The sequence below is a fragment of the Sus scrofa genome, chromosome 9 (assembly GCF_054392235.1).
Source record: "Sus scrofa isolate SSC_HxYL_T2T_F1_AM1 chromosome 9, Sscrofa_HxYL_maternal_Yorkshire_Landrace_v2.0, whole genome shotgun sequence".
Lineage (NCBI taxonomy): Eukaryota > Metazoa > Chordata > Mammalia > Artiodactyla > Suidae > Sus > Sus scrofa.
Genome location: NC_139391.1, coordinates 112,187,012 through 112,212,173, shown reverse-complemented (window position 1 = coordinate 112,212,173; position 25,162 = coordinate 112,187,012). Strand labels below are relative to the sequence as shown.

Sequence of the window (25,162 nt, the reverse complement as noted above, 5' to 3'; positions counted from 1 at the left end):
TTTGGGGGCCTCGTCTCTTTAGTGCCTGTCTCCAGGGATATGAGGCTCAAAGCCCTTGCTCCTCAGAAAGGAACTCCAAACTGGGCAGACTCCTCCTACTGTGGGTTGCAGAGCCAAGGGTGGGGTTTGGGCAAGACTGCATTCCTATCTCTCCTATTTGTCTCAATGTGGCCTTTTTATCCCTTGCTGTGGAGGAGCTGTTAAGTTGGTCATCAGCTCTTTTTCAGCAAGAATTATTCCATGTGTGGCTGTAGATTTGGCACATCAGTGGGAGTTCAGAATCTTCCTGAGCCACCATCTCGAACCACCCTTTTCAATTTTCTTTTGGCCTTGCCCATAGCATGCAGAAGTTCCCAGGCCAAGGACTGAGCCTGCACCACAGCAGCCACCCAGCTGCTACAGTGACAGCACCAGATCTTTAACCTGCTGAGCTGCACGGGAACTCCTATTTCTCTGCTTTTTCATCTTTGTTCCCTCTGGTGATCATTAAGCAATCTTACATGCAGGAAACACAAGCCCATCAGTGGAATGTCCGGTTTGGTTTTTTTTTTTTTTTTAATTTTCTGTATTACATATTCTTTCTTCCAATTCCAAGGATAGAGAAAAATGTCAAATAAGGTTCTTGGTGACACAAAACAAAAAGGTCTCTTCTTAGAAGTGAATGGAGAAAATCTTACAGAGATTTCAGAGTTTCATAGAGGATAAGGATAACGTAGCAAAGAAATAAAAATTTTTTTCCTTTTTCTGCTTAAAAATTTTTTTTTTAATGTTATGGCTTTCAGCAGTATTACCATAATGCTTTGGGTTTGGATCTCTGTGTGTACATTAATTGGGTTCAGTGGGCATTTGGGATTTGTACATCATATTTTTCATCAAGTTTGGGAAAATTTTGATACTTATTCAAATATTTTGCCTGTCATTTTTTTCTCTTCTTATTTTGGGACTGTTAGTACACATATGTTGAGCTGTTTTATTTTGTATGAGAGGTCTCTGAGGCTCTGTCCATTTTTTTTTTTTAGGTATAATTGACATATTATATTTGTTTCAGGTATACAACTTGATCACCACAATAGGTCTACTTAACATTTGTCACCATACATAGTCACAAAATTTTTTGTTCTTGGCAATTTTCTTTTTTTCTTTTTTCTTTTTCTTTTTAGGGCCACACTCACGGCATATGGAAGTTCCCAGGTGAGGGTTCTAATTGGAGCTACAGCTGCCAGCATACACCACAGCCACAGCAACACAGGATACAAGCCACATCTGCGATCTATACCACAGCTCACGGCAATGCCAGATCCTTAACCCACTGAGCGAGGCCAGGGACAGAACCCAAAACCTCATGGTTCCTAGTTGGATTCATTTCTGCTGCACCACAATAGGAACTCCTATTCTTAGCAATTATCAAATATCCAATACAGTATGATTAATTGTTGTTGTCATGCTGGACATTACATCCCCATGACTTATTTATTTTATAACTGGAAGTCTATGTCCTTTGACCCCCTTCACTCAGAGAAATAAAATTACTATTCAACTTTTGAAAATAATTGCATTGCCAAAATTTTCTTCTTTTTCTTTTTTGGCCACCCTGTGGCATATGGAGTTCCCAGGGCAGGGATCAGATCCCAGCTGCAGTTTAGCCCTTGCTGCATCTGCAGCAATGCTGGATTCTTAACCCACTATACTAGACCAGGGATCAAAACACCACAATCCCATTGCACCACAGCAGGAACGGAATTGCCAAATTTTAAAAAATTCCTCCTGCAGTGGTTGGACATCAAAATGACATTTAAGTAGCATAGACAACATTTACATAAACCAAGGATATCAGAGGACACACTGGATCAAGAGTTTTCCTGACACCACGAGTGCACTTCTCAGACTTGCCCAACAGAAACCTCCCTCTTTGGCCACCTTGTCCTTAACAAATATGCAAGCCCTGAAAACCCAGTTTAGCAAACCCAAGTCCAGTACATGTCCAGCAAAGGCACTTACATTTTTGTAATCCTTGGTGCTTCTGTAGATGTCTGTGTTAGGGATGCTTCCAAGGCTGTTCCATGAGGGACTGAAAGAAGAAAAGCTAAGGTCAGGATTTTTTGGAACAGGTGTATTTTGGAGTAAAAAAAAAAATAGAAGAAATTATAGATACTCAAGTGCACATCATCTGGATGTTTTGGGGACTGTCTTTGCTGCCGGTGACATTCTCCAGTAGCTAACTCTGAAGTGAATGGCTGGTGTTTCCGTGGAATTAGGGGAGAAGAAGGAAGTGGGACTCTTCTCTGATGGCTTTGAGAAGTAAAGAGCATCAGACTCCTGTATGCATAGCACTTTATAGGATAAGCAAAGAGCTTTCACTCATGTTCAGTCTTATTTAAGCCCCATCATAATGCTGAAAGGTCAGCAGTATTGTCCTCATTTTTACTGGTGGGTAATCTGAGATTGAGAGAAGTTCAAAAAGGCCCTGGAGGGATGAGGCAGCACGGCCTCCATCTTTAACCAATGGGTCTTCATGACCTCTCACGGGACCTGGCAGTTACTTGTGAGTAATGCCAACTTTCTGATAAAGTATGGAGCATCTGCAGTGATCAAAGAAGTCTCATTTCATAGAACTAGGAGCCTGGAAGGACCAGAAATAAGTCTTTTCCATCTATCAGACTGTGGATTTCCTGTTCCTGATGCCATCAAATAAATTCCGTGATTCTTCAAGTAGGACTAAGGACATATGCTAAATGCAATTCCTGAAGAAAGAGTGTCTGGGGTCTTCTCAGCCATGTGCTCTCTGGATCAGCCTTGTAATAACTGAAAATGAAATCCTCTGGAGGATACTGCTTTCCGTTGACTCAAAACCTTGTTACGAAATCTGCAGCTCAACAGTGCCACTGATTACTGCTTGGCTTCATGTTCTGATTTTTTTTTTTTTTTGTCTTTTTAGGGCTGCATCTGCGGCATATGGGGGTTCCCAGGCTAGGGGTCTAATCGGAGCTGTAGCCGCCGGCCTACGCCAGAGCCACAGCAATGCCAGAGCCACGGCAACGCCAGATCTGAGCCACATCTGCGACCTACACCACAGCTCATGGCAATGCCGGATCCTTAACCCACTGAGCAAGGCCAGGGATCGAACCTGCAACTTCATGGTTCCTAGTCGGATTCGTTTCCACTGCGCCACGACGGGAACTCCCCTGTTCTGATTTTTAACTTAAAGCTCAGAAACTCTATGATCTTTCTCTATAAAACCATTCTCTCCCAATCACACTCATGAAAATAAAAGTAAACACGGAGGTGTCCAGAGGACAAGAGGCATCATCATCATCCAAGGACAGTTTCTAAGATGCTTCCCAGCAGCTATTGTTACATTGGAGGCTTGTAAACTCTTACAGGCCCTCGGGCAACCACTGAAGGGTGTTGCAGCAGTAAACCCAAGCCCTTGGGGAGGCTCCGACCTGCCAGGGGAGGTAAGTGGGGAGGGAAGGAGAACTGTTGGTGGGTTGGGGAAGGTGGATTTATGTCAAGCTGAAGACATCCATGTTGAAGTTTTCACAGGTTTTTTATTCCTTCGTGGCCCAAGTGCAGGCAGAGAAGGGGGCCAGAAGTCCGGGAAAATGACAGAAGTTTTGAGGAAGGAGAGATGCTCTCTTCTGCTCTTTGTTCAGACAATTTCATAGACCAGAAGGGCACCTGCTAAAGGCTGCTCAAGAGTCAAAATCAATGAGGAGTTTTGTTGTAGCCTAACGGGATTGGTGGCGTCTCTGCCGCACTGGGACATAGGTTCGATCCCCTATCTGGCACAGTGGGTTAAGGATCCAGTGTTGCCACAGCTGTGATGTGTGTCGAAACTGCTGCTGGGTTCTGATCCCTGGCCCAGGAACTCTGTATGCCACAGGGTGGACAAAAATAAAAGGAAAAAACAAAAACAAAACATAGACCTTCAGGCTGCCTCTCAGGTGGTTCTGTCTCTTTAAACTGTGTCTTTGCTGCCTTCACTCTGCAGATGGATCTAATTATGTCTACTTCCCATAACTGGTGTGGCTTATTGGGCACATACCTTATTTGGCAGATTTGAATGGACTGGGGCTACAGGCAACTCTTTCAAAGACTCCTATTCTGGGTTACATAACTTCTGGGTTACTAGCTTCAAAAGAAAATGAGCTATAATATATTTAGCAGGCTTCTGGTCCTAAGCCTTGGGCCCAGTGCCTCTCTCCTCTCATTTAAAAAAGAAACTACACAGCAACCTTTTGCTGAATCATATATTTTTAGTCTCATCATGACCTGGAGAAGAGCATACCAGTTGAGCTTGTGAACAAGTGCATAGATTTGGGGGCGAGATATATCTGGGCTCAAATCCTGGTTCTGCTATTTACTAGCTGTGTGAACTTGGGGACAGTTCTTAACCTTTCTGAGGTTCAATTATCTTACCTGTAGAATGAGAGTAATAAAACCTGTTCTGAAGATTAAAAATAATGTGTGTAAAGCACCATATGCTTACTTCATAGGAGCACTCAATATATATAGTAACTATTCTGAAAGGGACTAGTTTTATTCTGCTCATCACAATGGTATAGAAATGTCAGGGTGTGTTTTCCTGCTTAGAGATAACCTGGATCTTACGTTACTCACAATTGAACTCTCACGACCACAGTCAGAAATCCAAACATAAGGCCCGCTAGTAAACCGAGGTCCAGCCCCAGAATGATGGATGCTATGCAAGTAAACACCCAGATAACCTGGAAAAAGGTGGAAATGAAAAGACTCATGTTAATTCATCACATGACTGATTACCTGTAAATAATAAGATCAAATATTCAGGAACAAATGACAGCTTTGTCAAATAGTCTGAATTCATTTCATATTTTAAGTGGAAGTAGACATTGGCCTTCCCGATAAAGGCCAGCTGTCCCATCTCTTAATTTAATTTTTGAATAAGTAATATATTAACACCGTTCAAAATGAAATTAGCATAAGAAAGCTGTGCAGTGAAAAAAATCTTGCTTCTAACCTTCTCCTCTCTCCATCCATTCCCAACCTCTCTGTTTTCTTATATCATTTTATTGTGTGTATGTGTGTGTCATATGTGCACACATTTCAGCAGCATTTCTTTTTGCAAATACAAGCAAATATGACTACAAAGCATATTTTATTTTCTCATCTTTTGTGTGTGTGTGTGTGTGTCTTTTTTCCTTTTCTAGGGCCACTCCTGCAGCATATGGAGGTTCCCAGGCTAGGGGTCTAATGAGAGCTGTAGTCGCTGGTCTATGCCAGAGCCACAGCAACACAGGATCTGAGCTGCGTCTACAACCTACACCACAGCTCACAGCAACGCCAGATCCCTAACCCACTGAGCAAGGCCAGGGATCGAACCCAAAACCTCATGGTTCCTAGTCAGATTCGTTAACCACTGCGCCACGACGGGAATTCCTATTTTCTCATCTTTTAGTGTGTTATAGACACCCTTCCCATTCCGCACTGATCTCTTTTCCACTTTACAGTTTCTCTTGGAGATCTTTCCACATCAATATATGGGAACTTTTCCCATTCTTTTCTGTGTTCTGGTTTAACTTCGAGCGGAACTCTAAGGGGTGTGGCTTTTCCCCCAGTTCCTCAGAACAGTTGTGAAAGTTACTATAATCAAAATTATTATCAGCATGGGACGTTTGTGTTTCGTTTTTACTTTATTCGTGTTTGGGGTGGCCTCAATTTTTTTTTTTTTTTTTTTTTAGATTTGTTCATTTGTTCTTTGGCTTTAGAAGGCCAAGGGTATATGCAGGAACTCCTATGGGATTCTTGGTGGAAATGGATCTTCCCAGAGATCCAGGACCTTCCCAAAACACTGCTCCTGTGCAAGGCTTCCCAGCTTTGGCTTATGCACAAGATTCTACTTGCTGCTCTAGTTCCCAAAACGCAAGAAAGACTTAGGAGATTATGGGACCGAATAATATGGCAAGAAGTATATAAGAAGCAGTTTTCATTTCAGAGAAAAATGGGCTGTGAGTGACTTACGGCGTCAGTCTTGTTCTGCCTCCACAGACGAGGAACGTCACACACCTGCATAAACATCCCTTTCAGGTTGGCAATTACAACAGCTGCCAGGACTGACTGCCAAGAGAGGGGGGAAGGTTGTGTTATTTAGGGGAATGGTTTTCCGCGTGATGACTTTTAAATCCCGGGCAACTTCTCTGGTGGCAGGGCAGTGAAGGGAAATGAGCCCATCTGTGTGGCAAGAAGCAGGGTTGTACCTTCTGCAGGGGTTCCAGCAGCTTCCCCAGGGCCACAATGGCGATCATCACAACTGCAGCCGAGATGATGCCGGCAATCTGAAAGACAGGCATCACCCATAACCGGGGCCCGTCCCCCCCACTCTGGATGCGTGTGAGAGCCTGATCCAGGACACACTGAATGCTTTCTGACCATCCCCCCCCCCTTGTGCTAAATAGTTGAGAGAAATGATAATCCTTTGCTAAAACTCCACAAAAAACTTGAGGGAAAACAGAAACCACGCATTGAGTAGCTACAGCAGAACAATTAAAGAAAGGGTGGCGCCTGAGCCTGCTAGAGTAAAGCCAGTTGGGCCGGGATAGCACTTGGACATATTACAGACCTGTACTTTCAGTGTCAGTGCAGGAGGCCAAACTTCTAGCAATTTTCCATCCCGGGAAACAGGGACCATCCCCCTTCCTGGACAGCAGGTCCTTGCAACATGCTTGGGAAATCAATTCTCACAGCAACATAACTGATTCTTCTGCATTACTGAACCAGCGGTCTGATAACAGTTCTGATAACACTTTGTAGCCCGTGGGTGCCATGAAAGTCTCAGAGAAAACAAGTTTACCAGTCCTACTGCAAATCCACCTGAGCCTGCTGAGAGGTGGGACCACATCTCCTGCAGCCTCTCACAGCTGCGAGCATGCAGGCTCAGAGCTTCGCCCCATCGCAGCCCAAGCAATGGAGGGCCAATAGCAGAAGTAAAGGAAGCTTCAGACACGTTACCTTCGCTGGCAAAAAAAGCTCTCCTAAGATCCGTACATAGTTAGGAAAGAGGCTGAGGGGGTGGGGACTATTCTCTGGTGTGATTAGATGACCATTGGATTCTTTGCTGAGAGAGCTGGGGCCTGGCCGAGGTGAAGCCTAGAAGCTCTGAAACAAAGGAGAGAAGGAGACAGGGAGGAGCCAGAAGCAAATCGATCAGAGAAGCAGCAGCAGGGAAGGTTGCATTGGGCCCAGGGACTGCCTAGGGCAAGATGTTTACGTTGAAGGAGACACATAAAGCCAATATAAATAGAAAATCCAAACACTTAAGGAAATTTCATAGTCATGCTCATCCACTCTTCCTGGCAAAGTGATCATTCATATCCAGCGAGCAGCCTCAGGCGATACTATGTATGTGACGTGCTCTGCTCTGCCCATCCACAGCCCCTTTTCTAGGCACTTCTTGACCCCCTGGCAATATACCTGAGTTCCCAGTACCTTGGTGAGCTTGCCCCTCTCCCATCCAAGTACAGGAGTTAATATCCTTCCTCCCTGCTTCCCTCCTTTCCTTCCTGTCTTCTGTGCAGTTACTTAACCAACAGTTATTGTCTGTCATGAAGCATTTGCATCCCACTGTGGATGTGGGTCTCTGATGACTGGTGAGAGATGGTGATGTGGGGACAAGGACCACAGCTAGCTGCCCAGCTCATGCCAGGACGGTAGCCATCTATTCACCAATTATGGAGAATCATTAGCCTCCAATTAGAGGCACCAAGACTAATTTGGGTTCCCATATTAAAATCTGGAAGGCGGAGTTCCCATTGTCTCTCAGTGGGTTAGAAGCCCATCTAGTATTCATGAGGATGCAGGTTCCATCCCTGGCCTTGCTCAGGGGGGTTAGGGATCCAGTGTTGCCATGAGCTGTGCTGTAGGCCGCAGATGAGGCTCAATCTGGCGTTGCTGTGGCGGTGGTGTAAGCCGACAGCTGTAGCTCTGATTGGACCCCTAGCCTGGGAACTTCCATACGCCAAAAGATGAAAGAAAAAAAGAGAGAGGGAGGGAGGGAGGAAGAAAAAGAAAAGAAAAGAAAAGAAGGAAAGAAAGAAAGAAAGAAGGAAGGAAGGAAGGAAGGAAGGAAGGAAGGAAGGAAGGAAGGAAAGAAAGAAAGAGAAGAGAAAAGAAAAGAAGAAAGGAAGGAAGAGGGAGGGAGGAAGAAAGAAAAAGAAAAGAAAGAAATCTGGGAGGGGAACTGTACTTAACTTTTAAGGAAAAATGACTTATTTTGTAGGAAATGCTGTAGATCCCAAATCTATGAGCGGATTCAATTACTAGAAAATGACTTCTTTTGGGAAGTGGGAGGGTAAGCAGCGCTAGAGAATTGCTTGCCATCGGAATAGCTTTTTCGTGAAGCAGAAAGGGGGTGAAAGAAAGAACAGGTTGCGATGTTGAGCTCTTCTACAGTCTAGAGATGGGCTGAAAGCAGCTCACGTCTACTAACACTCATTCTTCCATTCATTCATTCAGCAAATACATGCTAGTTACCTTGTACATACATGTCTGGTACAAATTATGTATCATAGGTACTAAGGCACGGTTTTTATCTTGAGATTAATGACCAGTACAATCAGCATTCACAAGTACGTGCCAGGATTGGACAAACACTTTCATATCTAATCCTCTCAACATCCCTATGAGGTGAATACAATTATACCCATTGCACAGATGCTGGAACTGAGGCTCCACCGTGGGCGGGGGGGGAAGGCATGGGAAGACACACAGGGGAAATCCTGCCAATTTATTTGGTCATGAGTCCCTGGATTTCAGTCCAGGCACTTCAACTTTTAACCCTAGAACTTAGTATACATTTCAGTAATTAAATATCAAGCTATTTCTGTGCTTGTTTCATTCTTCAGTACTGAAATCCTGGCATCCTTCATTCCTAAATGTAATACATGCCAGTATGTGGCAAGGGGTATTAGCTTACCAGAGCACCACTATTCCCAAACCCTCTGCCAAGGAATCACTTTACATGGGCATTCTTACATGGGCTGGGGGTGGGGGGTGGATGGGAATGGAGGGGGCTTTGCTAATTTGAGCCTGAAGGTAATAGCAGGAGAGTGTGCATCACCTCTTGGGGATCTGCCTGAATCCACTTGGAGCCGTGAGCCCTCAAGAGCTTGTCAGGGCCCCCTACCTAGTGAAAGCAGCAGAAATTTTCACTGCTGACAGCTGCTCCCTGAACACAGACACACCTCTGATCGCTTCCCCTTGACCATTGATCCCTGGTTATGCTTCCTGTTTGGGGCTGTATTGTTTTACTTGCTTCCTCAGAGCTAGAAAAGTTTGCAGAAGAAGAGGAAGAAGAAAAAGAAGGAGGAGGAGGGGGAGTGTGAGGAGGAGGAGAAGACTTCCATATGCCATGAGTTCAGCCAAAAAATTTAAATGTTTAAAAATAAAAATTAAAAAACAAATGGGAAAGGAGCATCATGGGTACCTTGGGGACAATTCAAGCTCTCCCTGAGAAACTCACTGTTGGAGTCACAAGTTTTCTCAGTTACTTTTTTTTTCTTTCTTTTTTTAGGGCCAAACTCATGACATATGGAAGTTCCCAGACTAGGGGTCGAATTGAAGCTACAGCTGCTGGCCTACACCACAGCCCCTGGCCTACACCACAGGTACAGCAACGCGGGATCCTTAACCCACTGAGCGAAGCCAAGGATCGAACCTGTGTCCTCATGGATACTAGTCAGATTCCTTATCACTGAGCTACCATAGGAACTCCCTCAATTACTCTCTTTTTTACTTATTTGTAAGTGACTCTGCCTGAAACAAAAAACAAACTCTATTTGAAACTCTGTGTGTGTTACACTATTTACTTCAGATTTATTGTACTTCGTTCTAGTCTCAGTGTATTTTTTCCTCTTAAATAATAGTTCCTCCTGGGAGTTCCTGTCATGGCGCAGTGGTTAACCAATCTGACTAGGAACCATGGGGTTGCGAGTTCGATCCTTGGCCTTGCTCATTGGGTTGAGGATCTGGCATTGCCGTGAGCTGTGGTGTGGGTCACAGGTGTGGCTCGAATCTAGCATTGCTGTGGCTGTGGCATAGGCTGGCAGCTACAGCTCCGATTGGACCCCTAGCCTGGGAACCTCCATATGCTGTGAGAGCGGCTCAAGAAAAAGGCAAAAAGACAAAAAAAAAAAAAAAAAGTTCTTCCTGTGTTGGGAGGAGAAAACTCTCCAGGACAGAATGGAAACACAATTCTGAAGCCTGCCCTTCACCCCAATCCACTTGGTTCAGCAGAGCTGACTCATGTCCAGCTGGAAAAGATGGCCTCAGAATGGTTCCTGAGCTTTCTGGCTGATCGAAGGAGGAGTCTTCCAGAGGTTAAGTGGGATGCTGGTTTTGGGGAAGGCAACAACATAAAACCACATTTTTTTGACCATGCCCATGGCATGCAGATGTTCCCGGGCCAGGGATCAAACCCAAGCCACAGCAGTCACCTGAGCCATAGCAGTGACAACACCAGATCCTCAACCACTAGGCCACCAGGGAACTCCCTTAAAACCACATTTAAAAGGCAAAATTAAACCCATATTCAGAACTTTAGGAACAAAAATCTTACTCAGGAAGAAATGCCAACATGTTACAACAAAAATATCCTCGGATAGCAAACTGTCCTTCTCTGGGACCCAACACCTCTTCAGGAAGCTCCTGATCCTTGTAAAGGAATCTAAACAGACATTTTTCATTTTCCTGAAAACAGGATAACTCACGAAGCCATGAAGGGCTCTTACCAGCCCTTCTCTATCCCCAGATAACAAATTGGTAAAAATCAACATCCAATTCCTTGGCAAATGTTATCGTCCCTGAAAAAGCAAGTAAGTGGGGCTAACCGCTAGCTGAGCTCTGACAAAAAAATGTTGGAGACGTGCCGCATTGGAAAACTGCAACCGTTGTCGTTGTCGTAGAGGTTTTTGGGAAGGGGGTGGATCACAGAGATGGAGAGGCCCCCTCTTCCCCCTTGCCCCCCCGCCCCCCGCTGCACCCCGCCATTGGAATAAGCCTGGGACGTGCAAGTTTCTCATTTCTCAAAGGCTAATTGCCCTGTGCCTTTCTGAGCCACCGTTCCCCTGACTCCGTTCTTCGCAGCGGATGGCTCTGAGCGCAGGGCTCTTCCATACCTGCGTCTTCCCCCCGGTGCTCTCCTGGACGGCGGTGCGGGACAGGGCAGTGGTGGCCACAAAGCAAGAGAAGAATCCAGAGAAGATGTTGCTGATCCCAAAGGCAATGAATTCCTAAGAGAGAGACTGGATGGTAGTGATGCTACAAATTGAATCTTTACGAGACCCTTGCCAAGAGTTTACAGAAGAGCATTGAGAAAACAAACTCCCAAACCCACCCTGCCCGAGAGTCCCAGTTTAATTCTGACCATTAAAGGGGCTTGGGGCCCTTGAAAGACATCGGGAGTTGGGGCTCCAGGAGCAGTTTGGGTTCCTCCTCAGAGAAGCCTCCCTGCTCTCAATTGTTTTTAAGATGGACTGATCTCTTGCTCAAATGCTTATTTCACTTCCTGGTGAGTGGCATATCTGGAGCTCTCACATAAAATATGTTTTCCATGGGTTGGATATTTGCTATGAAGTACATCATGACTAGGAGAACTCTTACTCTGATTGAGGACTAATCCTTTAACTGCTGTAATTGCTAGGCTGTGTTTTCAGAAACATACCACACTTGCAGATTTTGAAAGCAGGGGAAAATCAGCTCACCTGGTGTCGTATCAGATGCTACCAAAAAAACCCGTCTTGTATCTATTACAGCTACCCCCATGAATCCCTATGTTCAGACACCTGAATCTTTTTTCAAAAGTGCGTTTTACACCACTTGGCTTTTATGGAAAACTAATAATGGTAGGATCTGCTTGTTGCCAATTGAAGGAAATCCCAAGAGGATTTTCGCTTTTACGAAAAACAGCGAAGAGCGATTGGTTTGTAGCGAACACTTATAGAAGCAGATGCCCCCCAAGCAGGGAGAGTGGCACCACCAAGCTCCTTCTCTGGGAACTACACTCAGCATCTCAGCATCCACCCACCATCGCTTTGAACTGTGTTTCTGAGCACCTGTGCTTCATTCATTTTGGTTCATTTTGTGCATCTAGTTGCAAGGTATGTCCTAAGTAACTGCTTCTTCCCGTTACTGCCATTTCAGCTTAAGAAAGCTTTCAGAGGAAACCTACTTTTGGACAGTGGGGGAAACCTGTTACTGCACGATGAAACACTTGAATTTAAAGTGGTCACAACTATTTTTATTGGTGTTTGTTGCACTGTTTTGCCATATTTTAGCCACCATTAGGGGAAAAAAAAACTCCTGGGAGTTCCCGTCGTGGCTCAGTGGTTAACGAATCCATGAGGTTGCGGGTTTGATCCCTGGCCTTGCTCAGTGGGTTAAGGATCCGGCGTTGCTGAGAGCTGTGGTGTAGGTTGCAGACACAGCTTGGATCCTGTGTTTCTGTGGCTCTGGCATAGGCTGGCGGCTACAGCTCCTATTAGACCCCTAGCCTGGGAACCTCCATATGCCGAGGGAGCGGCCCTAGAAGAGGCAAAAAGACAAAAAAAAAAAAAAATCAAAAAATAAAAGTCCCACCAGGAGATACTAGATTACATGAAGAATGCATTTTCTGACCTAATACACTAACCTTAAATGGATTTTTTGTTTGTTTGTTTGCTATTTCTTGGGCCGCTCCCGCGGCATATGGAGGTTCCCAGGCTAGGGGTCGAATCAGAGCTGTAGCCACCGGCCTACGCCAGAGCCACAGCAACTCGGGATCCGAGCCGCATCTGCAACCTACACCACAGCTCACGGCAACCGCGGATCATTAACCCACTGAGCAAGGGCAGGGACCGAACCCAAAACCTCATGGTTCCTAGTCGGATTCGTTAACCACTGCGCCACGACGGGAACTCCTTAAATGGATTTTATGATCTAACTGAATTAACTTTTTTAAAATTAGGATTATGTCCATTTATTTCTTAAAAAGTGATGCATAGGGCACAGGGAATATAGCCAATATTTTACGGTGACTATAAATAGAAAGTAACCTTTAAAGCTGATGAATCACTATGTTTATACACCTGAAACGTATATAATACTATACATCAACTTGACCTCAATGAAAAAAATAAAATTTTTTAAAATGTAAAAAAAAAGAGAGTAGTATCAAGCTAATACGACACATGGAGCTTGTCTGGCTATTTAATCAAATCAACTGTTTAAAAAAACTTTTCAAGGTAATCTGAAAACTGACTAGATACTTGATGTTATTAAGGAATTATTGCTAACTTGTTCAGTTGTGATAATGATATTGCAGTCATATCTGAAAACTGACTGGATATTAGCTGATATTATGGATTTACAGCCAGTTTTTTTAGATAAAATGATGTATCATGATTATGCTTTTTACAGACTTATCTTTCCAAGATATATAATGAAATATAATAAAATATGGCTAAAGAGTGAAATATATTTTTTTATAATTGAAACAGCATGCCTATTTCAAAATAAGTTCAAATTAGCACACACACACAGGAAAGACACCAACTCAATAAAGACAGGTGGAAGAAACCCATCCCTTCTTTAACCAACAAAAAAAATCGTTCCCACTTTTATTTTCCTCTTACTTTCAGCCCTACAAAACCAATTCAGCCAAAGGGTGACCATACCTGATTCCCGTCGATGGTGTAATCGTACTTGATGGCGTATACTTTTCCTACAGACACTGCAATGGCATAAGCCACCACGGCGATGGAAAATGATGCAGTCAGCATCTCAGAAAACAAACTGATAGATGGAATTTCGGGAGGCAAAAACCTAGTGAGTTTTAAAATGCAAAAATGCTGTGAAAATTTGACCACTATAGTCTTTTCCCACCTTCCCAAATGCTGCATCAACCCAGGCACAAGTCAGACACAAAAGGACCTAATCCAAGAGGGCAAGGGGTACGTGAGATGCGTAAGTGGTAGCACCTGCTTTTACCATTTTTTTTAATGGCCTCACCTGAGGCATTTGGACGTTCCCAGGTTAGGGACTGAATCTGAACTGCAACTGTGGCAATGCCAGATCCTTTCACCTGTTGTGCTGCACTGGGGATGGAGCCCACACCCCTGCAATGACCCAAGCCAATGCAGTTGGATTCTTAATCCCTGTGCCACAGCGGGAACTTCTGCTTTTACAATTTTTTTAATGAGAAGCTGGTACTCTCTCACTGGCTGATTCCTTTGTCCTCTATTTGAGAGCCTCCAAATGCTGCCTTATCTACACCTCTGACAAGAATAAACCTGTCATTACTGGTTCTTTAATAGCATACAATCTCATGCTACGCCATCTCACACATTCATGTTTCTCGTTACACAATTTCATCTTAAAGGTTGGAATTTAAAAGACATCCTAGCCATAAAATCAGATTTACCCTGTTCAAAGAGATGTCAGGTCTGCTCAAGAGACAAAAAATATGGGGTGCTAAAAGAGCTAAGTGGAAAATCCATATCTAAGAACCATGATATTCAAAATCTTCTTGAGGCCAAAAAAGATTAAATTTATGTAATTATCAGAATGTCCAGAGTCACACTGAGACGGTTGTGGGAAGAAATAATTACTGCTCGACAAAACTGGAGCTACTCTACCAACCATATGAAGGAATAAATCTACAAGTTTAGGAGCATGTGGTTGTGAAAATGGGAGGTCCTTTATCTTGATGACTATCCATTCCATATGATGTAATTCCTGGGGTCCATGGCCAAAAAAAACAAAAAAACAAAAAACAAAAAACAAAAAAAAAACAAAACTCTCTAGCCTCTCACTTATACCTGAATTTCCTTTAATAGTGTTTTGTTTGTTTGTTTTAGGGCCACACCTGCAGCATATGGAAGTTCCCAGGCTAGGGGTTGACTCAGAGCTGCATCTGTGACCTACACCACAGCTTCTGGTAACGCTGGACCCTTAACCCAGTGCCTGAGGCCAGGGATTGAACCTGTATCCTCATGGATACTAGTCAAGTTCTTAACTTGCTGATCCACAACAGAAACTCCTAAAGTTTAATAGGAAACTCCATTTTTTCCCCTATAATTAAAGGGGAGTGGTAAAGTAGAAATGAGATTCTTATAGAAAACCACAGAAGTCTAGAGCTAGCTAATATTATTCAAATTAATACCTTCAGAGTTCCCTTCATGACTCTGTGGTTGACAAACCCAACTAGGAACCATGAGGATGAGGGTTCGATCCCTGGCCCTGCTCAGTGGGTTAAGGATCCGGTGCTGCCGTGAGCTGTGGTGTAGGTCACAGGTGTAGCTTGGATCCCATGCTGCTGTGGCTGTGACGTAGGCCGGCAGATGTAGCTCCAATTCAACCCCTAGCCAGAACTTCCGTATGCCACAGGTACAGCCCTAAAACACAAAACAAAAAATTAATACCCTATTCTAATACCCTAGCAATTGTTAATCTACCTCTCTCTTTTTGTTGATAAGGGAACTGAGGCCCAGAAAAGTGATTTGCACAAGGTCATTTAGTAGGTCAAGGTATGGATGTTAGATCTAACTGGAAAAGGCTTAGTGCCAGAATGAGGGCTCCTGGTTGGGTGAATCCTGGTTGGGTGGGATACTCTGAAGCTGATCGGACATGGAGAAAGTGTTAATTTGGTCAAGAAACAGGAAAGGGAGCACAGGAGAAGGGCAGGTGGTCATGGTTTGGGGGACACTGTCATTGGGTACCGAGCAATAGCCATATGGTATGGACCCTCAAAGGAACAAAAGGAGGCCACGCTCTTCCTCCCTTATGAAGGGACTGAAGTGGGAGGGGACACAGCATGGGCTGGCACAGTCTCTCTGGTCCTCTTCCTTTCAGCCTGCTTACCTTTCTCTCCTCCTTGTCCTGTTCCAGTCTCTCCACAACACCGTTTCTTTGTCCCACTGGCTAACGTTATGAGACTTTCTTCTGTGCTACCCAAAGGCTGAACAAAAGGAGTGGGGTCACTGACCTGCGGGAGGAGCTTCCAGTCCTGGAGACTGGGCAGGTTAGGCAGGCTGACCAATCACACCAGAGGCTTCAATTTGAGGACACCCAAGAGCAAGAGGCCAGAGATCCATTCTCAGAAGGAAAGTGGCCAGGCAAACCCTGGATAGGGCCCGAAAGGGTCATGTGGGGAGGCAAAAATGAGTCCCCCAAGTCCACTAACGGAACCAGGACTGATGGGACAGGGCATTTGCTGTGGACCCACTCCAGGTGTTATTTCCTAGGAAGCCTGACAAAAGGGATTTATAAAATGTAGTTTTATGTCACTGTTTCTATCTAGTCAAATAATCTAATTGTTAGGGTGAAAACACCACAACTCATACAGCCACACCTATGGCATATGCAAGTTCCCAGGCCACGGATTGACTCCCAGCTGCAGCTGTAACCTATGCTGCAACTGTAACACCAGATCCTTTGACTCACTGCACCAGATGGGGCATCAAACTCAGACCTCCGCATCGACCGGAGCCATTGCAGTCGGACTCTTAACTCACTGCACTACAGCAGCAACTCCCCACACTACATATTGTATCACTAAATTTATGCCAGCATTAGGATTCACTGTCAAAAGATTGAGATTCTAATTCAATGTTTCTCAAGCTTACCTGATCATTAGAATCACCTAAAGCCCCTTAAAAAAATATTAATGCTCAGGCCCTTCTCTGAAAAGCCTGATTCCATAGGTTCAAGGTGGGAACCAGGAATCTGTGTTAACAAGGGTCTCGTGATTCTCACAAAAAAAGTGAGTATGAGAAACATTACAATGGATGATAATATGTAAGTTAAGCTTCATGTCACCAGCTGTAATTTTTCTTTTTCTTTCTTTTTTTTTTTTTTTTTGAAGAGAGTAGAAGAAATCATAAGCTTAATTCAATGGCAAGGCAGTAGTTCTCTGGGGAATAAGCCCTAGGACTGAGCTGACTTGAGGGGTTTCTATTAAGAGCATGAGGAACTCTGACTGTTACAGGTCCCTCAGCTGGTTACGGGAGGGGAAACTAGTACTTATTGGTCATCTAACACCAAGTCTAGTCATAGACACTGCAAGTTAATGCTATAAATCTAATAAACATCTGTGCTTCTTTATCAAAGTCATATGATCAAATTATGTGGGGGGGGGGTGTTCCTGCTGTGGCTCAGAGGGTTAAGAACCTGACATAGCATCCATAAGGATTCGGATTCGATCCCTTGCCTCACTCAGTGGGTTAAGGATCTGGTGTTGCTATGGCTGTGGCACAGCCTGCAGACATAGCTTGGATCCAGTGTTGCTGTGGCTGTGGTGTAGGCCCGAGCTGCAGCTCCAAGTTGATCCCTAGACTGGGAATTTCCTTATGCCTCAGGAGCGAGCGGCTGTAGAAAGAAAACAAAAAAATTACATGGAGTTCCCACCGCGGCTTAGTGGTTAAGGGACCCGACTAGCATCCATGAGGCCTTGGGGTGAATCTCTGGCCTCGCTCAGCGGGTTAAGGATCTGGCATTGCTGTGGCTCTGGCATAGGTCGGTGGCTACAGCTCCGATTTGACCCCTAGCCTGGGAACTTCCATATGCCTCTGGAGCGGCCCTAAAAAAGACAAAAAAAAATATTATGTGTAGGGCCTTAGGTCCACTTTACGGGTGGTCGAGTTGGTGGTTAACAAGCTCAAGCTGAGATTTCAACACTTTGTCATTATCTCTACATTAGAGGAGAAGCCCCCAGGGCCACAGGCCTAGATGGTGACAGAGGTGGACAAAGGACCTTAGTTCTTGACTCTTTTAATTCATCAAACCTCCCTTAAAGATCATGCATTGTCTTAGGAACATTTGTTCACAGGAACAAATGATATGATTTTATCTAAGAGTGATTCAACTACATGGAGGAGAACTGGGGCCAGATGTCCCTTATTCCTTAAGCAGATTGTTCTCAGTACAATAAATGTTACTAACCGTGATTCTATTTATAGCATGCTGTAATTATATATGTGAGTTTAAATCAGGAGCCTGACAGTAAAAGTGCATGTCCTGCCACGTTTTGAGAACAGAAAGAAAAAGAGCACGTGGGGGCTGCTTTGAAACAAATGGCTTGATCTTTATCTACACACATACTGTTTCTCTGCTGGTTTGCACAAACAGGTATTCCTCTTAAGATCACACACAAATAAGACTGTTGAGGGAGCAGCAATGAAATGAAGTTTGTAATAAAAGGTTTCATTTAAATAGAAAGTACTGACAAAATATTAGTATTGCCTAAGAGGAATTCCAAACTCACCCTCTTGGGATGGATTTAACAATGCCAGCATTATAATTTTTTTCCAGGTTAACTGCATATGAAATGGCAGTAGCAATTATTGTCTGAAATAAAACAAAAGCGTTTTTTTTTTAAAGAAAAATTCCTTTTGTTTTAACAACTCTTTTCTTATCACTAGTTCATGCTGAATTTTCTAACTACATCTTCTACTTACCACAATCACTTCTATAGGAATAGGGACTGGGATTTTGTGTTTAAATCGATCATTTAATTCCTTAACTGCCATACAGATGATAATGGTGAGTAATCCAGCAATGAAATCAGCAAGATTGGTGTTACCAATATTTTGAAAAATCTCGATCAGAGTCTGTTAAAAAAAATTTATAAAAAAATCATATATCATCATCAAAGAGCACTTAAGAATTTCATGTAAAATTATTAAACATGTTGGTTAATACAGAGACCATTAAATACATTCAGTCTTCGTAATATATTTACACCAAGTTATTAATGGGAGTTAACTTGAAGTGGTAAAACTATGGGTGATTTCTGCCTTATTTTTGCTTACCTGTATTTTTTACAATAAAAGTGAGATCTTTCTAAAGAAAATATATTGTTACACACTGTCCTTTATTAGAAGAAAAGCTTTAAAAGTTTATAGCTTAAGTGGTTTTATAGATGCCATTACGTGACCTCATTTTGATACTGTAATTCTGAAATTAAAAACAAATAAACCAAAAAGTCCCAATTAACTAGTATTTTAGGTAAAGCTCTTGCTAAACCTGAATAATACAGGTGATAATAAAAAGTCCTAAAATACTTCATATGTAGATACATATGGACTGAGCCATTCTGTACGGCAAAGCAAAGCTATTGAGGAGTTGCTGCTGTGGCTCAGAGGGTTAAGAACCCAACCAGTATCCATGAGGATGCAGGTTTGATCCCTGGCTTCATTCAGTGTGTTAAAGATCTGGTGTTGCCACAAACTGTGGCATAGATCAAGGATGTGGCTGGGATCTGGTACTGCCGTGGCTGTTGCCTAGGCTGGCGGCTACAGCTCTGATTTGACCTGGGAACTTCCATATGCTACAGGTGCAGCCCTAAAAAGAAAAAAAAATTAAGGAAAAGCTATTGAATTGATATATAAATATAGACAAGTACAAATTTTTGGAAATTAATTTGGTACTTAGTTCAAACTTGAACTAAAGTGACTTAAAAACAACTAACTCTTTCCAAGTGGCCAGACAAGCCAGCTCAAGAAAAACTAGTTTTGTTTTGTAAATAGGAGGTTTCTGGGAATCAAGGGAGATTAGTAAGAAAGAATCCCAGGGGAGAACACTAATATCTTTGTTACAGAACTTCAGTCCTGTGGAAGGCATCCTTGAGAAGGTATTGTTCAATTCTTTGGGACAAGTAATCTCCCAATGAAGTTTACTTTTCACTGAATGAGTCCTTTTATAGATGTATTTTATATGAAGATAAAATATTACTTAAAATAATTATAACAACAACCTGGTCCAATTATGTACAATGATCACTAAATAATTGAGGAGTCATCTTGCTCACAACCTCGGCCCTTTGGAAAACATTCAGGAGCAAGGGAATGAGAGGAGAAGCTATTGGGTAAGCAAAATACATTCCACCAAATGCTAGAACAACCAGACTTCAAGCATCTGACTTGTAGGAAACCTCGTGGTCTTCACTGAGTATTTTTCCTCTCACTCTAAACCTAATACTTGCACGTCTACTTTGCCTTCCAGAGTCAGGAAAATTGCTGGAGGCCAATACATTGATAGTAACAGATGAAGCAAGTGGTAGTAGAAAGAGGTGAACAAGAAAAAAATATCAAGCCCAAGCAGACACCCTAACTCAAGAACTTAGGGCATCGACCATAACAATAAACACACCTCACACTTCAGAGTCTTGAAGGTATGGTTGTCTGGCCTTTTACATAATCAATTTTCTAATAATGACCCCCCCATTAATTCATGAGCTAGATATATTTCAGTTGTCTATATAATAAAGGTTTACTTTCAACGTAAGATGGAAAATTTCAAAAATAAAAATAATCAGAAAAGCTATCCCAATCTTAAAAACTTTCACCTTATAGGAGTTCCTGTCATGGCTCAGCAGGTTAAGAACCTGACCAATGTCCATGAGGATGTGGGTTCGATCCCTGGCCTCAATCAGTGGGTTAAGGATCTGGCATTGCTGCAAGCTGTGGCATAGGTCAAAGATGTGGCTCAGATCTGGCACTGCTGTGACTGTGGCTGTGTAGCAGCTGCAGGTCTGATTCAAATCCTAGCCTGGGAACTTCCACATGCAAAAACTTTCACCTTATGAAAATGATCACTACAGGAGTCCCATTTAATCTATGAGAGTCTCTTAGGCCTTTGAGTAAAAAGTTCCTGTGATGTATTCAAAATGTGATATGAGTTGCAAAACCCAAAATGTTTATGACACAATTGCATCAAACAGGGCTTAGGAATGTATTAGTTGCCTATATTGAGTAATCAGATACATTTAGGGAGTTCCCATCGTGGCACAGTGGTAACGAATCCGACTGGGAAGATGAGGTTTCGGGTTTGGTCCCTGGCCTCGCTCAGTGGATTAAGGACTCAGCGTTGCCCTGAGCTGTGGTGTAGGTTGCAGACTCAGCTCAGATCCCGCTCTGGTGTAGGCCAGCGGCTAAAGCTCCAATTCGACTCTAGCCTGGGAACCTCCTTGTGCTAGGGGAGCGGCCCTAGAAAAGGCACAAAGACAAAAAAAAAAAAAAAAAAATCAGATACACTTAGGAAAAATTCTACAATAGAAAGTTTGATCATTGTGCAAATTAATCTCATATAAAGTGAAGTAGTCACATTATATTCATAGAAATGAGACTTTAAGAAAGCACTGAAAAGTAATTCTCATTTAGCTTACTATTTAAATACTTACTAAAATATGTTTAAAATAGGAATACTCTTATGATTCCATATTTCAGCCTCATATTCTGACCAGTTCAAACCAAGATAAAGAAACTTTTCAGAAATAGGCAGTATTTTACTATATTTCCTACCATGCTTGGCGAATTTTAGAACAATTTCATTTAAAGAACTTCTTCCTTCTGGGTGCATGAAGCCACAAGTTACGAATTATACTTGATATTACATATGAGGAAATTCATTGGTTAACTTTTGGTGCCAAATTTATTTTAATGCATCTTATCTCTATGAATATAACAAATCCTTCATAATCAGCCCTTACTCTCAGGCATTTCCTCCTACCGGAACTTCAGTGCCTATATATAAATCAACCCTTAAAGTGTTACTTTCCCAATTATAATGGCTTAATTTTTACATACTGAAATAGAGTCAAAGTAATGAATGTGCTGGAGCTTGGTGGTGGCATTCAAAACTCTCTCCATCTGGGCAGTACTTTTCAACATGGCCACCCTCCTCATTAGGAGAAGAAATGGAGAGAGAGAAGGCCAGTTTAGTAAGCAAAGCCTTCCCTTGTCCGTCAGGACAAACCAAAGTGAATAGCTGGAAAAGACAACCACTCTGAAATTGGACTGTGTGATTTACTTACATAATTGAGTTGTTACATGGTAGCTTGAAGAGTATTACTAATTCCGAATTCTGCCAACACCACCCTGTCATTGTCCCTTTTGCATCCTATAACCCTGCACCTCTGGCATTTGTAAACTAAAGTTTCTCTATTTCCTCCTCCAGTCATTTGCATTATTTTATCTCTTTTTTTTTTTTTTTTTTTTTTGAGTGAGAAGCAGACAAGCCATCCAAAGTACAAGCTTATAACAAAAGGGATGTTAACTACATTCCAGGGAGAGCATCTTACAACAATCTTACAGTCTTTCCTGGGGGAAGCCACTACTGCCCTGCATTTGTTGAAGGATTCTTTCACGAATAATTGCAACTGGTAATATCATAAGCAGAATTCTCTGTTCAGGTACTGAGTGGCTCATTCAACCCTTATGCAATTATTTCCAGATCTGCTGATTCTTTTTTTTTTTTTTTTTTCCCTCAGAAGAGCAAGCTTATATTCACCCTCACACAAGGATGATTGAAATATCTTTATCCAACTTGGCTGACCTGGGAGGAATTACTTGCAGAATTCTGTGACACATTCTAACCTGAGGCTTCAAGTGTAATGTTCAACAGGACCCAAGTCACGTACTGATCGTATCGGATGTAAAAACTATTTTTGACTTTGTTCTGATGTTTCCTGGTTACTTTGGACCTGTTGAAAGTGGGGTTATTTGCATCAAGCTTCATTTTAAACATAGGCTGAGGAGACCAGAAGAACTATTCCAGTCCCCTGTCTGCAGAAGTCCATCAATAGCCAGGGATCCAGGTTAACCATTGGCTTGGCCCCCTGTGACCTTTAGGGATGCAGGCCTAGCAATGTTCACACAAGGAGGTTGGTACAGTCAGGGGCGTCTTAGTGGATTCAGGAGACAGTGGGTTTGTACAGGGAGTAAACAGTACCTGGCACATGGTAGGTTGTCAGCAAGTTCTTATTGAAACGACTAATGGATGACAATAAAAGAATAAGTGAATGAAGAGTTGATGAAGAAAGTACGAAGGCAACCCCCCCCCAAAAAAAAAACAAACAGAAAAACCACAGTGCATAGGGACTGCCAAAGTGAGAGAGTGTCAGAAAAAAGGCAGTCAGAAGGCCTCAAAGCAAACTAAGGACTTGGTAGGAAAAAAAATCAAATCCACAATGACCAAAAAAAAAAGAAAAAGAATGGATGAAAAAACACCCTGTGGTAATATCTGCTAACAGGCTGGGTCCTTGGGAAGTGAACAGTAAGCTCCATGAGGTCTGATTATCATGATAATGAAAATAATGATAATAAACTCGGTTCTCACTATGAGCCTAGTATTGTGCTAAGTGCTTTACACAAAATTTTCATTTTTAATCCTCACAGTCCTCACAGGCAGCTACTATTATTACTCCCATTTTACAACTGGAAACACTGAGGCTTAGAGAAGTTAAATAGGACATGCCTAGAATCACATGGGTTGTAGGTGGTGGAACCAAAACTCCAACTCAAGTTTACTGAAGTTCAAAGTCCAAGATCTTTTTTAGGGGTTTTTTTGGTTTGTTTGTTTTTATTTTTGTTTTTGGCCAAGGCTTGATATGGGATCTCAGTTCCCAGACCAGGGATTGAACCCAGGCCGCAGTAGTGGAAGTGCCAAACCCTAACCACCAGACCACCAGGGAATGCCGCAAAAAGTATGATCTCAATCAACATGTTATATTGCTTCCTCTGCCTAGTCCCACAGCTTAGCACAGTATCCAGCCTGTAATAGGCACTTGGTAATATTTGTTGAATGGATAGAGTAATACTTGGATTCTGGCATTGCTGTGAACTTGAGCAAAGTCCTGACCACTTCACTAACTTTCAGACATGTATGCTTGACCTGAAATCAAATACATGGGTCATTAAAGAACTCAAACTCCATTCTCAATGCTGGCACATTATATTTGCATGGTGTCATTCTCCGCAAGGTAGGGTGACATCATGTTACTATTATCACTGCTTTCCAAGCATTGATAACATGCTTTATATAGCACATACATTTAGAGTCAAGAACTTTTTCAAATCTAATTAGTGTGATCTACATCCTTCTTTTGCAACTCTTTTGCATGTTGAATCATCTCTGAATCTAATGTTCCTTTTCATCTATAATTGCTGAGACATTTACATTATGCATTTTATGGACTGTCACAGTTAAAAAGGGCTGTAGAGCTCTATCTCCAATTATTTCATTTTATAAATAAAAAAGAAGCCCTAAGATATGAAATAATAGTTTTAAAATATCACTTTTCTCTTTTTTGGCTACCCTGTGGAATATGGAGTTCCGAGTCTAGGGATCAGATCCAAGCCTCAGCTATGTCAACTGTGTGGGGCCAGGGAATGAACCTGATTGAACCACAGAGGTGCCACCAATCCCATCATGCCACAGCAGGAACGCCAATCCTTAAAAAACTTAATGGGTAGATATGAATATCAACTCCATTTTGCAGAGAAGGAAACTGAGGCATAGCGTTTTGCTCAGGTAATAGAGCAAATAATAAGCAATGAAGTCAGGATATGAATCCCAGTCATCCAAACTGAGCTTTCAGCCACCATCCTACACGCTGTGCCTGAGGTCCCTTAGCTTATCAGAGGCAACGTTGAGAATGGAACTCCGATCTATTGCCTCCCAGACCAGTCTTCACTATATATTTTTAAGAGCAGTGACACTTCTGAAACCACGTAGATCAATTGAGAACAATGATTTGCAAAATGTGTTTTCATCCATGTTACTCCTGACTCTACTGCTGCTTTCCGAGAAGAATATTTTCCATGGCTCCCCAAGTATGGTATAGGGGACGGGGGAGATATAGGCTCTCCGGTTGCAGGTTAAAAATGGAACATGAGCCGTCCCGGAATAAGAAGCAACACTTACGTAGATAATGGAGAGAATTCCATTGTAGTTTTTGGTTGAAACGTTGAGGACAATCTTCAGCTGTGAGACCAACACTTGGAAGGCAGCAGCTGTTGTGAAACCACCAACCAAAGGATCTGCCAAATACCTCACTATGAATCCAATCTGCAAGCCTCCAAATATCAACTGGAACAAGAAAAAGGAAGGAATAATGTTTGCCTGGGAGAGGGACCCACCCTTTCGAACTACTAATGAACTAAACTTCACATCAGTGAAAACTCTGGTAGCCTGCCCATGACACAAAAATACTTAATGCCCTCTCTCCTCCACCACTCTAAAATTTGAAAACCATGTGACCTTGAAGTATCTCTAGATATGTAATAAGAAAAGCAAAAATAATGTAACTTCTGTCTGTGACTTTCAAGTCCCATGGCTCTGCTCACCCTTTTTCTCTTAATGGGTTCTGGCACAC

At 42.7% G+C, this 25,162-nt stretch overlaps 1 protein-coding gene across 2 annotated transcripts in view; it reads right to left on the bottom strand.

The window, feature by feature from the left end:
• Window positions 1-25,162, bottom strand: part of SLC26A4 (solute carrier family 26 member 4) — a 65,246-nt gene that overhangs the window by 24,157 nt on the left and 15,927 nt on the right. Inside the window, exons 6-14 of one of the 2 annotated variants that reach the window (XM_003357511.5) lie at window positions 24,712-24,876; window positions 18,465-18,617; window positions 18,272-18,354; window positions 13,686-13,833; window positions 11,151-11,264; window positions 6,237-6,314; window positions 6,001-6,096; window positions 4,621-4,727; window positions 1,999-2,068 (exon numbers count right to left, since the gene is read on the bottom strand). In XM_003357511.5, the coding sequence (XP_003357559.2) occupies window positions 1,999-2,068; window positions 4,621-4,727; window positions 6,001-6,096; window positions 6,237-6,314; window positions 11,151-11,264; window positions 13,686-13,833; window positions 18,272-18,354; window positions 18,465-18,617; window positions 24,712-24,876 (1,014 nt within the window). Of the gene's footprint in view, window positions 1-1,998; window positions 2,069-4,620; window positions 4,728-6,000; window positions 6,097-6,236; window positions 6,315-6,987; window positions 7,135-11,150; window positions 11,265-13,685; window positions 13,834-18,271; window positions 18,355-18,464; window positions 18,618-24,711; window positions 24,877-25,162 lie in introns of those variants that run through there. The other variant, XM_084977462.1, reaches the window with a different exon arrangement.